Source organism: Streptopelia decaocto, assembly GCF_964273445.1.
Source record: "Streptopelia decaocto genome assembly, chromosome: 13".
NCBI classification, from domain to species: Eukaryota; Metazoa; Chordata; class Aves; order Columbiformes; family Columbidae; genus Streptopelia; species Streptopelia decaocto.
In genome coordinates this window covers 8,879,561-8,895,258 of record NC_138668.1, presented here as the reverse complement: position 1 = coordinate 8,895,258, position 15,698 = coordinate 8,879,561, and the positions used below count along the sequence as shown (strand labels likewise).

Genomic DNA, 15,698 nt, shown 5'->3' with positions numbered 1-15,698 from the left:
CCCTCAGGGCTGCTGTAGTGGAGCTGGTGCTTCAAAAAACCCATGATCTTTTAATGCTTTTGTCTCCATGCTAGGTGGAGGGCAGGGGCCTGCCCCACATGCCAGTGTGCAGCAGAGCACATAGCTGGGGAGATTTCATTTCAGTTGCTGAATGAGGCTGGCGGCCATGGATCCATCTGTCTCCTCTGGTCCATCCAAGCTGCCTTTGGGATGGATAACTCCTCTCTTCTAGGAGCCCAGCTGCTCCTCGCACTTGGCCATCTGCAGGGATGAGGTGTACTTAGCAGCCTGATGAAATGTCCCATGGTGCTTTGATTAGGAAGTGGCTACAGCACTCAGATGGGGGGGAAAAAATGTCGTCTTTTTTCCCCACAGTCTGTTTTTTGGAGCTGGCAGATTAAAGAAACGGTGTGGATGAGGGTGTAGGGGAAGAGCTTTGCTCTGGCTAGTGAGGCTGGTTCCTGCAGGGCTTTGCTTAGCTAAGCAACTTTATACAATCAGGGAGGACACCTGAAGCTTTGGGCTGTTAATCCTGGATTTACTCCTAGTGCAGGTCAAAAAAAAAAAAAAGATAATTGTGTTTGTGTCTCGTTACCCTGCAGTTTTGTACAGCAACTCCATGGTAGAGGAAGAGCCTGAACAAACAACGGGTGAAGCAGTAAGATGCTTAGATTATGGCAGCTGCCTGGTGAGGAAGTTAGTGCTTGCTTTTAATCAGTGCTGTTGGCTGTGTGGGGTCTTATGGGGCTCAAGCTTGGCCTCATCAGCCAGCTAATGCTGCCTGCTGCTGGGCTTGTCAGGAAGCAAGATTTAGCAGCAAAAAGGTGAGATATGTGTATCTCAGTCTTGCATTTCAAATAGGTATTTTATATGTTAAAAAGGCCTCTGCCCTGGCTTTCCTTGTGCTTTGTTAAGGGGAGTGACGTGACTCAAACCAGGGTTTCCTGCACTTCGTGCTATGGCCCTCTTCTCTGACCTGCTGCAGAGGGGAAAGGCCATTAGGCTGGCACAGATGGGAGCACGGAGCAGGCAATTCTCATCACTGGCACCACTGGGGGCTGCAGTGTGGAGGGAAGAGCACAGCCCCCTGTGCCCGCTGGTCCCTGGGACACCAGCCACTTCTTTGGGACTGCTCAGGGGAAGCTCCCAGAGGTTTGGGGAAACATCCCGCAGCTTGTTCCTACGAGAGAAATCTCTCTGACACAGCAGAAATAAAAACAAAGAGCTCTTCTTCAGTGTTTACTTTTATTTTTAGAAGACAATAAGTGAGCAGATCGAGCTGCAGGCGGAAATGGTGTCTCTGAAGTTCAGGCTCCCCCTCCGCCCTCGTCAGGAAGCGCATGCTGCACGTGTGCCTGGCTGGGATGTTCGTAGACAAAGACTTTCTTGATGCCTTTTTTTTTTTCCCTCCCCCCTACAGTTCCCTTGCCCATAGGCAAAGAGGATTTGCTTGCTGACATGCTGGAGTCTTGTGCAGAGCTGGGCTCTGAGTGCTGGGGGAACGCAGCTGCACCAGGCTGCTTCTGTTAGCAGCCATTTGCCTTGGGTGTGGGGAGAGCTTCCCAATTTTGTTTCTATTGCATCGGGAATTAAATCATTGCTGACGTGGTGCTGGTGGTGCTGAGAACTGGAGGCTGAGGTGGCTTACGGGTCCCTCCATCGGGCCATCCTTCCTCTGTGCGACCAACTTGGACGGAGCTTGCGCTTCCCGGGTCTTCCACAGCCTGGCTCAGCGGCCTGCGGGTTGCCTGGTGCAGAATGAGTACGTAGCCCTGTTTCTTTGGCTCTTTTGCTGTGTGCCCTGTGGGGTGCTGGAGTGTCCCTGGTGAGCTGCAGGGCTCTGCTGCAGCGTGTTGTGACAATGGACATTTGTGTGTGGCTCGTTTTTGCCTGCTCTAGCCAGAAATCACTGCCTGCCACTAAGAATGCTATAAGAGACCAAGTTGAAAACCAAGGTGTGTTCTTCTGATCATGCTGGTGAATGGGGAGGCTGCTGGACCTGTGTTTGTGCTGTCGGGCAGAGCCCAGCTGGCTCCACCAGGACCGCGTGCTCCGTCGGTGAGCCTTGCTCTGCCCTGGGATGTGCAGCTTCCCGGGTGTGTTGTTTGGGGCTGTGTGAGTTATAGTGTTTGCGCTCCTTGGAGTTGTAGTTTTCTCCATGTCTGTGGTGTCTCTTCCCTTTCTGTGGCAAAGGAACCCAATCTGAAGTAAACCCCAGGCTGTGTGGGCAGGTCTGTGGTGCCAGGTGGGCAGGTGCCCCTTGCAGCAGCCGTGCCAGAGTGCAGGGGCCATGTCCTGCCATGGTGCTGGGGACAGGGCTGCTGCCAGGGCCACGGCTAGGACATGAACTGAGAGAATTAGTGCACAAAACAGCATGCAAAGGCTCTTTCATGCAGTCTGTGACTGTTGTAGTGTTGCACCGTCCCTGTTCTTCTGTGATCCGGTCCCCTTGCAGATCTCCAGGTGAGGTCTCAGCCTCTGGAACCAGCAGTCGAAAGGCAAAGTGCTGTCTGCCTTTGTGAGGGGGAGGTAGGCATGGATTCCAGCTGGGAATGACATGGAGGAGCTGCTGCTGTTTTGGGGAGGTGGTGATGCAGCCCAGCCTGCCTGCATCCGCGCAGGGTGGGACTGACAGCACAGCTCCCCATCCAAACAGGTGGCTGGGTGCCTGGGATGGCCTGAACCTGCCCTGCATGGGGAGAGACTGCATCTTGCTGTTAATGAGTTTCCTTCTGTTCCATTGAGCTGGCAGGGAAGGGAGTAGCTTGTTCCTGAGCTCTTGCCAATCCTAATAGAGTGTTTTGCATGGACTTTGTGGCAACCTCAGTTCCTGCTGGGCAGCAGCATGGACGGGAGACTGGAGCAGAGCAGGGCTGGAAGGTGGCAGGCAGCCTTTGCCTGCTGCAGACTCTGGCTATCAGCTTCTGTCTCTGAGCTCCTCCAAATGCCTTTGCTTCTGATGGATGTGGGGTTAAATCCTCTTCTTGGACTCCAGCTCAGGATTCCCTGTGCTGGCACAGCAGATCCTGCTGTACAGGAGCGTAACCCATAGTGGACCAGCGGCTTTCTCAAAGCAAAATACCCTGGGGAGCAAAGCCCAGTCTAAGGAGAAAAAGTGATTTAGAGTGTGCATGTACACTGCTGTCTGGCTGATGTCTTGCCTTTCTGACGTGGGTATTAAGGGGGATGTCGTGTTGTACATTCCCATGAATAGCACATCTGTGTCCTCGCCTATGGACAAGTGCATCTCTGCTCCATCTCCGAGCCAGGGAGACTCTATAACTAGCAGCAGTCCTCATGTGCCAGATCCCCACCTCAAGCTGGCCTGTGGCTATGGCAAGAGTTTATGGCACAGCTCTTAATCCATGTGAGGTATTCACCTGAAAGTTTCTGCTTATTTTCCTTCCTTGTCTTTCCCAGCTGCCTGCTATTGGAAAGGGTGAGGGGTTGTGGCAGCTTGGGCAGCTCCTTCATGGGCTGCATGGCTGTGTGGTGCATGGGACATCAGTGCTGTCCCTGTCCAGGGACATGGGGCTGCTCCCCTGGCTCTGTCAGCACTGGGGATGGGGTTTCCCCTGGTGCCTGATGTGGTGTGAAGCTTTCCCATCTTACATGGCATCCATGTGCTTGTACCAGTGAAGGGGTGTCTGGGGGGAGAGCTGGACCAGTGTTCTGCTGGAGCTGGGAGGTCCTGCCCGGTGCCAGCTCCTGCCAGCTGGGCTGGGGCAGGCTGGCTGTAGATGTTGGCATGGCTGTTTCTTCCTCCTCCAATTTGTGAATGTGCAGATGCCTAACTCTCCCTTCCTTCTCATTAAGGTGCTAATTTGGTGGCACATGCAATAGTTAAGGGCACAAAAGTCTTTCAGTGGCTATGAATTAAAAGCAAGAACAGACAAACAAAACCAACCCAAGCTCCCAGGAGTTCTTGAATGGGCTGTATTTGTTCTTGGCAAAAAAAAAGATTTTCTTTCCTTTTATTTGAAGGAACCTCCTGTAGCTGTTTATTTCTGCAGTCTTCTTGGCTGCGACCATTTTATGCAAGGAAGTCAGAATCATTAATGTAAAAATCAGTGGTTGCCAGGCCAATGATCCTCAGTCTATAAATACTGCACAAAATTTGGCAAAAAATGTACCGACTTGAAACTGTGTGAGCTAAACTCTCTTTTGAAAGAAGACAAGTTTGAATGTTTCTGTAAGGGGCTCTGTGTGGGCTGTGGGTTTGTGTCTCTGGCCAGCAGTGCTTATGTCCTGGTGTATGAAATGAATCCCATTCTGGGAAGTAGCTGCTGCAAGACCACAGGACCAAACCTGCAACGAGCATCCTTTTGGTCCTGTGTTTGTCTGGAGTGTTTTACCTTGTCTATGGCAGCCTTGGGAAATGGGAAAGGGTAACCCAGGTTTTGTCATGCTGGAGCTTTGCTGTTTGGTTCCTTCCTGCAGTGGCAGCACACTGGCAGCAATAGAGCCTTTTCCAAGGTCTGTTTGTGCTCCAGCACCCTCGCTGCAGAGAGGAAAAGCCAGTTGGCTCTTGGGAGTCAGAAGTGTGAGTGCTCACATCTCCCCAGATGCACCCTTCTTGAGCTCATGGAGGACGAGAAGGGTTAACTCTTGGCCTTGGGGACTGTGACTGCTCACTGGGATGTGCCTGGATGAGTTCCTGAGGGCGAACCTATGGCCAGAGGTCCTGAAACATGCTCTTGGCAAAACGAGAAGCAGCATCCCACTACTGGCTCCTTCTGGGTCTGGCCATAAAGTGCTAAAGAATGTTTTCCTTCTGTACAGTGAGAAGTTTTCAATTGCCTTGTCCTGGTAGAGGAGATGTGTTGCTGTGGTAAAACGTGTCTTTGCATGGGCTGGGAAGGAGAGCTGGGAACCTCTCCAGCCCTTGGGCGATGTGTGCTGCTGTTCCCTATCCATAGTCACACATTTTTTTGAAGCATTCAACAACCACAGAAGGCTGATACGTGTTAGTTTAGAAAGTGAAGGTGGAAAACAGTTTTGGAATTAAATGACTAACACTGTCCTGTGTTCTGGATGATAATGTTTCTGTGTTGTGAGGATGACCAGAAGGGGCATGTGTAACATTTTCTTCCTTTTATAGGTCATTTTAAGGTAAATTGAAGAGCTGCTCTTTGGGCTTGACTTTCCAATACCTAATTTGTTCAAATGATTCTTAACGTTGAGTAGTGAGCCGGAAGATTTATCCATTGCTTAAGGGCAAACCCCAATAGCTGTGTCATAAATAAAATTTCCCTGGCATCTTTCTCTGTGTCAGACACAGTGATTAGAGCCTTAACTACTTGGCTGAGGTTGCAGTCTTCAGTTCACAAGCAGAAGAATATTTCTAGCTTCCACCTGACAATTGTCCTGGATTTTGCAAGATTTGCTGAGGGTAAATAATTTTGGCCAGATGCTTTCTGCTGCTTTAGCAGCTGGAACAGGAGCAAGGAAAAGCAGTTCCCTTGTTGTGTGCATTAATACAAATTCAGAGGTGCAGTCCTGGTGTGGTGAGAGCAGGTTCCTGATTAGCAGGTGTAACTGAGGATGCAGTGTCCAGCTCTAGTGAAGCAAAATAATGATGTGCAAATAATGTTGTGTATGTGTTTTTCTTCCCCAGCGAATTTGCCTTGAATATCAATGTTGAAGCAGGCAGCAGTTACACAGCGGAGACTGAATCCAGGCAGATATTTGTCTGAATTTCAGTGATGCTGAAAACTGGCAGCCACCTTTTTCTGTCTATCACAAAGTAAATCTGCAACAGGCAGCTTAGTGATATGCACATTAGGGTTTGGAGGCTAAAAGCAAAAGTGCTCTGAGCTGAAACAGATGAAAAATGGAGTAATGTTGTGATATGGCAGAAAAAGAGAGTTTATTTTTCCCCACAGGCTGATACTTCTGCTTTGGCTTCTGAATGGGGCATCTCATCTCTCTCACCATACCCAGTTTCAGGCTAATGAGACTATGTCCATGTAATAATAAATGAATGTTAGCATGGCAGCAAGTAAATGAATTGGGCATTCTTGCCAAGCCATGCATATTTACTGAGGTCAGTAGGAAGCACTAATATATTTTGGCTGCTAGTGCCAAATAAAGGGGAGGAAAGATATATGAAAATAAAAGCCCCATAGCTCTTGCTCACACATCTACTACTTTTTACTGCCAAATATAGAATTAATGTAATTCATTAGCTAATGTAATTCATTATCAATCTAATGACTGATAATCATCTAGGGAGAGGACGGCACATCCCGGTTTGATGTCAGAGGTACCAAGCGAATGAAGGAAGGTTTGCATCCCCACTGTGAGCATGTTCTTACACCCGTGTGCCCAGACTCATGGCTGTAGCTTAAACTGAGCTCATTGCTCGGGTGTGAGGGGTGGGATGAACCAAAGCCACTGGGTGGGACTGTGCTAGACCAGATGTCTCTCTGGTTCTTGGCCCGGTTTGGGTGGGAAGTGCATCTCCTCTGGGCACATGGTTGTCCTCTGCGGGACTCAGGGCCTCGCTTGCATCTTGGTTACGTGCTGAGGATGTGCTGGGCTCCGTCCATCTCACTAACGGGCAGAGTCTCCATCTCTCTCTCCCTTCCAGTGGCACAGGGTGGCTAGTGATGGTGGAACGAGGAGGTCTGCATCTTGGCACATGGTCTCTTGGCTGCCGGGAGCCCTGGAGGAGCCGCTGCTGTGGACCCTGAGGCGAGGGGCAAGATGGACCTCGTCAACGGGTGAGTCGGGGCTCTGCCACGCTCCCTGTCTTTCACTCACTAATGGTTGGTAGGGTAAATGGCCTGCTGGTGTCTGGGAAAGCCAAGCTGGTGTCTGATCCTTCAACATAAGCATTTGGCATGCACAATACCTCTCTTCCATTTTTTTTATTGCAGAGCAAACCTCTGTGCACAGGACGAGGCTGTGCCTCACTGCGCGGATGAACAGTAAATGCCACAACCGAGGGGTTGTAGCATTTTCTTGTGTGCCACGGTTTTCATACAGCCTGACAAATACCACAGCCAAATGCAGCACTTTTGTGTAGTGGTGAGAGCTGTGGGGAGTGCTGGGCAAGTGTATTATTTTTTTAATTGGAACGATGTGACATGAACTAGCTGTGACTTAAGGAATGACAGGATTTGTATGGGTAGTAAAAACCTGGTACGTACAGTCAAACCTGATGATTGCACTGCAGTGGTGGTTAAATACATATATTTAATCTTAGTCCATTATATCAGCTTTCCAGAGTAAATGCTGTGTAAAGGAAAATATGCTTTCTGATTCCATTTATATCTGGTCTTGTTTTTCCCATTAAGTTGCAGGGAGGATTTGCCTTTTTGGGGAGGTTCCCCTGGGAAGTGTGTCCTGGGCTGGGCTGTCCTGGCTGTGCAGAAGCCATTAGCAGCCACTGCTGAATTGCCCCCACCTTTAAGATATATGCTGAGAACTTGAGAGCAATGGCATGGATGTGGAGGTAAACACAGTGCATGTACTGGTCTGTGCCACTGGCATGAGGACAGGCAGCCACTGGCTCACCGCAGGCACAAGGGCTGCTCTCATCCCTGAGCTGGGGAAGGGAGGAAATAGGAGAAAACCTCTTGTCCTTGGGGGTTTTCCTGCATGTGGAAATCATTGCTGGCACAGACATCCAAGTTCAAGCGGTGAGAAGGGATAGGATGGGCCAGGTCCAAGGGCAGAAGCGCAGGCTTTGCTTGGCTTACCCCTGGGAAGGAATGCTTTTGAGCCCCCAGCTCTCTGGTGGGCAAAAGAAAAACATGATAAATGGATTTAACTGGGATGGGTCAAACCGCCCTTGGCTCAGTCTTTCTGTTGCTATGAGTGTGCGTTCATGGATTGGTGCTGTGTGCTGAAGGTCCTTACATGAGGGAGGACCTGCGGTGGGACCCCCAGCTCTTCTCATGAGCAGGGCAGGCAAGATAAAGCGAGTGTTGGAGGCTTCTGCTGTCATCTGCACGTGGATTAGAAACCTCCATGTGAAAAGCAGCCAAAGCACAGACTCCAGTTGTTGAGCTATCTAGTCTTTTCCCCAAAGCTAACTTTGCCTTTGCAGATACAAAGGCTGGTTTGTTTCCCCTGCTTGGCAGGGCTCGCCATCGGCTAACGTTGGCTTTGTCTGCCACAGGCTCACGGAGCTGCAGATGGGCTGGGGTGCGCGGCCTCTCAATGCTGGGATTGTTTGTGGCTGCCCCCACCGTGCTCGGGGGGCAGGCAGAGTGTTCACGCTGTGTCCCCCCGCTGCCTTGCTGCTGCCTGGGGCTGCTCTGGGTCCCCAGCACCCCAGGAGCTGGGCAGTGCCCCTGTGGCACAGAGCTGTTGTGCTGAGTCCTGTCCTGCTGCCTGTCTGTCCCCGATGGTCCCCTTGCTCCTGCAGGAGCCGCCTCCTGGTGTCCGACTTCTTAGAGCAGGGGGAGGATTCTGCTGTCTGTTGGCTGTCAGGCGCTGCAATAGATGGTACCACAAGAGAGGGGCTTCATGGAGGGTTGCTCCTGCTAGCTGGTGTTGTGAAATGTGATGGTCTCGGGGTTTTTCCTGTATACTTCCTTCCCTGGGTTACAGCTTTGGGAAGGGGAAAAAAAACCCTCTGCAGAACATGGCAGTTAAGACATCAAAGGCACTGAAGCGAGAGGGACATAACAAATATAATTGTCATAAGGTGCTTTCTTCTCTGCTTTGGAAGATCAGCTGTGGGAGATGGAGGGAGATGCTTTGCGCAGAAATTTGCTCTTTGGCGATGTCAGAAGGCAGCTGAGGTGTCAGCCCTTGTCAGGATGATGAGGTGTGATTCTCATCCAAGCTCTTGTTTCAGAGGTGCTGGCCCTGGCTGAGTGAGGCGAAGACAGGTGCTAATCCCTGGGAACTGAACAGGTCACAGAGCCCTAAGGTTTATTTATTTATTTATTTATTTTTTCTTTCTTCCCCCCACCACAACCCATCTCATAATTCTGACCTAGAAATTCCTCGCTCTGTTTGCTGAGTTGGCTTAGTTAAAGACTTGACTAATTTCTGGAGGATTAATTATTCAGTGGAGATGGGGAGGGTAATGTCTGCTCCCAACTCTGCAGACGAGGCAGGTGCCCATGGACCCGTCCCCAGGGTCCCCCCCTGCTGCAGTGCTGCTCACATCTGCACAGGTCACTGTCAGGATGCACATTACAATGCATTTCTATGTATTGCTCTCTGGTTCTTTGCGTGCTTTCACTTTAACTAGGAAACCAAATTCTGTCCTCATGGTCTTCAATGACATTTTTCTAACATATGCTGCTGTTCTTCCTCCCTAGAAGTCCCTGTGACTGATATCCCGTGTCGGCCATGCTGTTACTCAGCCTTCCTCCTCGAGGTGAGCATCCCTGCCTTGGCCAGGGCTTGCGCAGAGGCCCTGGGTCTCTGGTGTCTGCCAGGGAAGGGCTGTCAGTAGTAGATCTGCAGAGAGCTGGTGACAGTGCTGGGGCTTGGGGGCCCCTTGGCTGCTGTCCCTGTGGGTGGGATGCTGCTGGCCCTCCCTGCATCTGTACCTGCATCCCGCTCACTGGCCTGTTCCAGGGCTGCTTTGGAGGGAGCGTGTAACAAGCTGCAGTTTGGGGAGTCCTTGTTCCTTTAAAGCCACGCTGATGTGCTCAGAATAATTCCTCAGATGTGCAGTGACAGCAACTATTTTTCAGTTTGCAAATGGCTATGTGCCCTGCAGAGAATATAAAGGAATATATTTCTTTGATCTCCATAGGCACTAGTGAAAGCAGATTCCCTGTTTAACAACTAAGTAAGGGCAGGTTGGCAGTTTCTTTTCCTTCGTGTACTCCTCTGCTTTCCCTATGGTGCTTTGGGCAGAAACGTGGTTAAGAGGCTGTCAGCAGTAGCAGCATGTGTATGTGAGGTGGTGCAGTTGGTGCTTTTGAAGCCAGACTGGATTGCTGTGAGTTTACTTGGATGCCTGGGCCCTCGCTGCAGTTCTGGGAAGATGGGGTTGTGACTCACAGCCTTGCTGAACTGGCTGAAGCTCTGCCATAAAGTGCCTGGAAGGAACGCGTGTTCCTTAGGAGAGTGCTCACGCAGTGGGATTTTGCTGCTGCTCTTCTGCATACGAGGTTTTGGCAGGTGGCAGCATTTGTCCTGGATACCTTCATACCTATGGCAGGTGCAGCTATGCCAGGAGGAGCCTGAGCCACCAAACAGGGTCCTGTAAAACAGCTTTTTAGAAGGCAATACCTGAAACTTTTGTTTGCCTGGCCTGTTGTGACCTGGCAGGTTTGCTGGTAGTAACCATACTGCTTTTTGCTTATGTTTTGGCAGAATCATTGCAATAAACAGTAAATGATTTCATTAATAACCTGTAAATAGCTGCTTACCAGCTGAGCCGTGGGATCGGTCTGCACACTCACTCGTAGACTGAAGGGAGCTGCCAAAAAAGCACTAGTGTTCAAGATGATGTGTTCAGCTAATAAATACCATGAGCAGAGCAGAAGTGTGCAGCTGCTGGCGCTGGCTTGCTGTTCTGCAGTGACCTGGCTGCTGAAGTTCACCCCCAAAACTGGCCATTTTCACAGGGCGTGTGGGCAGAATGCCGTGTGGCAACACAGGCACCGTGCCTTTGGAGAGGGCGTTTCACTGCCAGAGCTGCGGCTGGTGCTCGCAGCAGAAGAACACAGGAGCTGAGGAGTGCTCTGCCTGCAGCAGCCCCTGAGGGCTTGGCAGTTGCCAGGTGCAAAAACCAGGGGGATATTGGTGAGCAACTGCTGTCAACCCAGTCCCCCAAAGGTTTGGCTCAAGTGCGAGGCTGCGAGCCTGCCTGTGTCTCCTGCACAGACTGCAAGAGTTGGTGTTTCAAACCAGGGTGTCTTCTCAGATGGTCCACAGGCATTTGTTTTCCAACTGTTCTCACCATTGGAGTTTGGAAATCTATGGGCATCCTTGCTTTGATCAGAGTAGCTATGAATTTTAGCTTTTATTTCCTTCTGTAAATCCATCTTCAGCTGGATCCTGCAGGAGCTTCTACACAAGCTCCTGAGCTGTGGTGGGTTTAAAGGGAGTGAGGAACCATTGTGAGAGTATGCGAGGAGCTCAGCTTCACCCTGCAATGGGAAGATCTGGAGAGGGCAGCGGGGGCAGAATGAGTGAAGGTCAGTCCATGAAGCAGGGCTGTGCTGGTGCAACACCTCTGTCCTAGGTCAGCAGGCAGGAGTGTCATGGAAACAGTTCTGATTTAATGCAGAACTCTGTGTATGTCACAATGCACATGCCAGGCTGCTAGGCTACGTTTATGGAATGGAGTCCAGCCCAGTAGCAGATGACAGGGGCTGACACTGCAGAGCAGCCCTTGGCTGCATGAGATGTCCCCAGAGCCAGCCCGAGACTGTTGAACGACCTTTCCAGAGAGCAAGGCACCATGGCAGTGAAGGTGTTGGGGAAAGTGACTTCAAACAGCTTTCTTTGAGGTGTGTGATCCCACGCATGTCCGTGCTTGGCGGGGGGAGGGTGGTGGAGCTTCACGGGGCTGTGCGTGTTGCCTGCCTTGCATGTTTGTGAAGGCACCTGGATCTCTGTGGAGCCTGGCACAGCATCCAAACCAAGGGGTTCCCTCCGAAAGGAGTGGGAATTAGCAGCTGTGAGTCGGGAGAGCAGCACAGCAGTGCCAGGCTGCCCTTTTGAGGCCAGCACTGTGGGTCACACTTGTGACCTGGGAACTCCCTGTGTATCCAGGGTCCCTGCTGTACAAATTCAGGGGTCTCAACTCAGGTTCCTTGGGAATGTTATCTGCAGGTGTATCTTGCTGCATGGGTGGTTTTGGTATACAGAAGGGCTCTGTGGATACCAATCTGAGCTCTGCTATGTGAGTGCTTTCCCTGCATTTCTTTTCTTTGGTCAAGGTGGATGTTTTACTGGTTGGGCTGTGTTGTGGTGAAGCTGCTGAACAGTCTGAGGGGAAGGCTGGAGCTGAACTTGGTGTAACCAGTGCTGCTGCCTGCAGCATTACACTGCAGCTTAGAAAGAGGTACTTGGCTGCACTCTGAATAATGCTGTATTAACCTGTGGTTATCTCCAAGAAGTAATACATGCTTTAGTATATGATGTCCTGGTGCTGTGAGAGCCTGTGATCCTCTGGTCCTGTTACACATGGGTGAGGGAGCTGGGGATAATTCCTGCTTGTGTATCAGGAGAAGCACTAAAGTGCCAAGGTGCTGCCACCTCAGGGGGACTGGCATGTCCCTCACTCTTTTCTGGAAAGCAAGTCCTTGTCAAAGGTCTCCTGCTGATCCTGGCACAGGGCTGTTTGCCATGTTCCAGCGGCCTTGTGAGCCCCTGGATGCCATCAGGAAACAGCATCTTGCTCTCCACAGGCATGGTAAGGCTGTGTCTGCACATTTGCTGTACTGCTAATAGAGCTGCTGCTTTACCCATTGGTTCCTCTATCCAGAAAGGACTCATGAGAGCAACTGCAGCTTTCCCTTTGCTCTACAGAGCCTATTTAGTTTGCACATATTGCTGCAATGATTGCTGGATTTCATCAGATCAGAGGCGCATCTTTCTTAATAGCCTGTATAATGTCTTCCAGAGGGATGCATCGCATTAAATCTTTAATCCAGCAAGCTGCTAAGAGAGCACGCTCGGACCCTGTGCATTTGCTGTTGATCTCTTACACAGCCCTAATGCTACTCCAGAGGCTTTGCCCTTTGGAGTAGCTGGAGCAGTCAGAGGCTTTGGAGAGGGGCTGGAGTGGCAAGGGGCTGTGTTCCTCCTCTGCTTTCTCCCCATCCTTTCCTCTAAAGTCACATTCACTGTGTGCCAGGGATGGCAGGTTCCTCTCCTTGCTGTGTGCACTCAGGTCACATCTGCTGAGGTCTGTGCAGTGTGAAATAAACTGCACAGAAATGAAAATGTGGTGTTGCAGGACTGCTGCAAACAGCCCTATTCCTTCCCATCCTCAAAAATCCCTGCTTGCCCCTTTTTCTTGAGTTTCAGGGTTGCTGACTGTCATTTTGGATATATATATATATATATATATTTTTTTTTTTATAAAAAGCTTTTTAAAAATCATCTGGTGTGTTGCTGAGCCTGATGCTGCCCACATTTCTCCCCGGGCAGGCCCAGCCAGGGCAGGGGAGGGAGAGGGCTGCACTGGTTCTGCTTGCACTGCCCCATCCTGCTGTTGCTGAATTGACTTTTATGTTGTTCTGCGCTGTGGGCCCTTGCTTGCTCTGACCTTTTCTTCCTTCCTCTCCCTTGTTTTCTGTCCTCACAGCCTCCTCTGCAAGGTGGGAGTAATTTAGGAGGAAAGCCTCATTCATTTTTCATGCTCAACCACCAGTGCAGTTGTTGACTGCTGGCAATTGCCTTTGATATACATTTACAGAGAGCGACCTGTAAAAGTGTAAATCAAAGGCTTGAAGCTAGTGCCTGGGGTGTACCTTAATATGGTATAATCTCCCTTTCTGTTCCTCTGCAAATGGTAGGCAGATAACAAAGACACATCTGCAAATTGGGCTGAGTTCAACCATGGGATGCAGCTTACATGAGAAGAGGGTGTTGAGGGGCAGCTGGGACATCTTCAGACCTGGGAGGCTGGAAGAAGATACATTAAGCATAGACTTGGAGAGCTTAGCTCCTATGGCTGTGGTGCTGCTTGAAGCCTGTTTGTTGATAAGGATGATGGTTTGTATCTTTCTTTTACTTTTAACTTTTTTATTTTCATGTTATCCTCCTTTGTTTGTATCTTGGTGCCTTGCAAAGGTCTTAGTTCTCAGCATCTCTATGTGGCTGGGCTCTTGGAATGTCAGGACCTAGTCCAAGGCCAGAAGAGCCCTGGCATTTATCCTGCTCCAGGGCTGAACTCAGACAGCCTGCTTCTTGGGGTGAATCGGAGAGCTCTGTGCTGTGACCAAGCCTCACAAGCAGTGATCCCTGATGCAGCACATCAGCCCCACTGGCAATACTTGGTACAGCCACCCTTACTCCAGTGCTCTGGGCTGATGAAGTGACTGTAACGAGGAAGCTGCTCAAATTGCCACAGCTGCCCTATTATCAGTTAATCTTATTCCTGAGCCCTGTGGGGCTTCTTGTGCTGTTACAAGTGCATTCATCCATGAGACTTTCACAAGTCTGGCTGCTCTGATCACAGCTCACATATCTGTGTATCTTGGCTGATATTGGCCTGCCAAGAGATGTGTGCAGTGAAGACATGGCCTGTTTGATGTCCTCTGGTACTTCCCACCTTCACTGCTTGTTTCAAACTCTTCCTGCCTCATGCACTAGATGCAGTGACCCTTTAAAATGCATTTTCCTGAATGAGTGTAAGTATGTTACCCGATTTCCCCGCTCCCCTTCCCCCCCCAAGCTTATGTAGAGTGCCTGCTCTGCATCCCTGGGGGATGGCAGGAGAGATCTCAGGCTGTTTGTACTGGGGAGGATGTGGGTTGTGTTGGCTTGGTGACTGTCCCTGCTGCAGGGTGAGAGGATCCTGCCTTTGTGCATCATTCCTGCTTTTACCTGCTGGTGTGGGGACCAGGTGTTCAATGTTGTTCCTGCCTGGTCACCTCATGGGCTGTGTGCAGCTTTTCCAAAGCCTACCCAGCCTGGCAGGGAGATTGTTCACAGCAGCAGCTGGTGGGACACTCTGCTGCAAGCACCAAGCAAAAAACCAGCCCTTGACCTCGCCAGCCCCATCTCACTCTGTAGCCAAATCTCTTGGTGGAGCCAGCCAGGGGGCCTAAGGCATGACTGTCAGGTACCGCTGCAGCGCCTGGTCCTGCCATGGTACCTGTAGCAGAGGAGAGCATGTGTTTCACTGCCAATGGAGGATAAATTTGGCTTTGTTTGAAAAACGGGTGGCTGGAAATGCTCAGCTGAGTTGGAAATATCACCCTGAGGATATTGGAGTGAAAAAGTACTGGATTATTTATTGCTGATTGAATGCTGCAGAGTGACATGGGATGGCCCATGGCTATGGTGGGTACTGGTTGTCTGCACTGTGTGGCCCTGCTCTGTGCTCTGCAGCAGCTGATGCAAAGAAGCCCCAGGGGATGCTGAGCATCCTAAAGCTGCTGTGCCGTGGGGATGCTGCCTGCACCCCAGCTGAGGGCAGAGCTGCCATGGCAGCCATGGAGACGAGCCATGTGAGACCACACTGTGCCAGGAAACCGATCAACTTTAGCTCTTAAACTGTGCCTACCTGGCTTCAGTTTTGGCTTTTTGTGTTGGTGAAGGGCTGCCGTGGTCAGACTGCAGGTGCTTTAGGAAGACTATGAAAAGAAGGATGAGGGCTCCTGGTTTTGGTGGAGTTGACTTTTTTTCTCCAGAATTTCTTTTGGGGATTTGGGGAGTGAGGGGTTTTCCCTGTGTGCCCCAGGCACCAGCTGGCACACTTGTGCATGGCAGGTTGAGGGCTGACAGAGGCACTTGCTCCTTCGCTGGAAGTGGAGACTGAGGTGGGTTTGAGAGTCTGACAGCAGATGTGACCATAGTGTGACAAAAGGGTTGGTTCAGAGTGCTGAGAGCTGCTGCCGGTGGGCTGGGGACCAAAGCAGCGGCTTCAGGAGAGATGGTGGCGGCAGGGAGTAAGATACAGTCTTCCTTTTTCCCCCTCTTTTTCTTGTGTTTCCTCATTTCCTGATGAGTTGTGACAGCTGGGGGAACCTCTCCTGTGCCCTCAAAGCAGTGGCAGCCTGTCCCACAGGTGAGGAGCAGCTGGGGCCTGGGATAAC

At 50.7% G+C, this 15,698-nt stretch overlaps 1 protein-coding gene across 1 annotated transcript in view; it reads left to right on the top strand.

The window, feature by feature from the left end:
- The first annotated feature begins 1,698 nt into the window (after nt 1–1,698).
- LOC309445439 (ankyrin repeat and fibronectin type-III domain-containing protein 1-like) overlaps nt 1,699–15,698 on the top strand; it is a 203,300-nt gene continuing 189,300 nt past the window's right edge. Inside the window, exons 1-2 of the mRNA XM_082064255.1 lie at nt 1,699–1,762; nt 6,593–6,725. Of these exons, the coding sequence (XP_081920381.1) occupies nt 6,709–6,725 (17 nt within the window). The 5' untranslated portion in view covers nt 1,699–1,762; nt 6,593–6,708. The remainder of the gene's footprint in view (nt 1,763–6,592; nt 6,726–15,698) is intronic.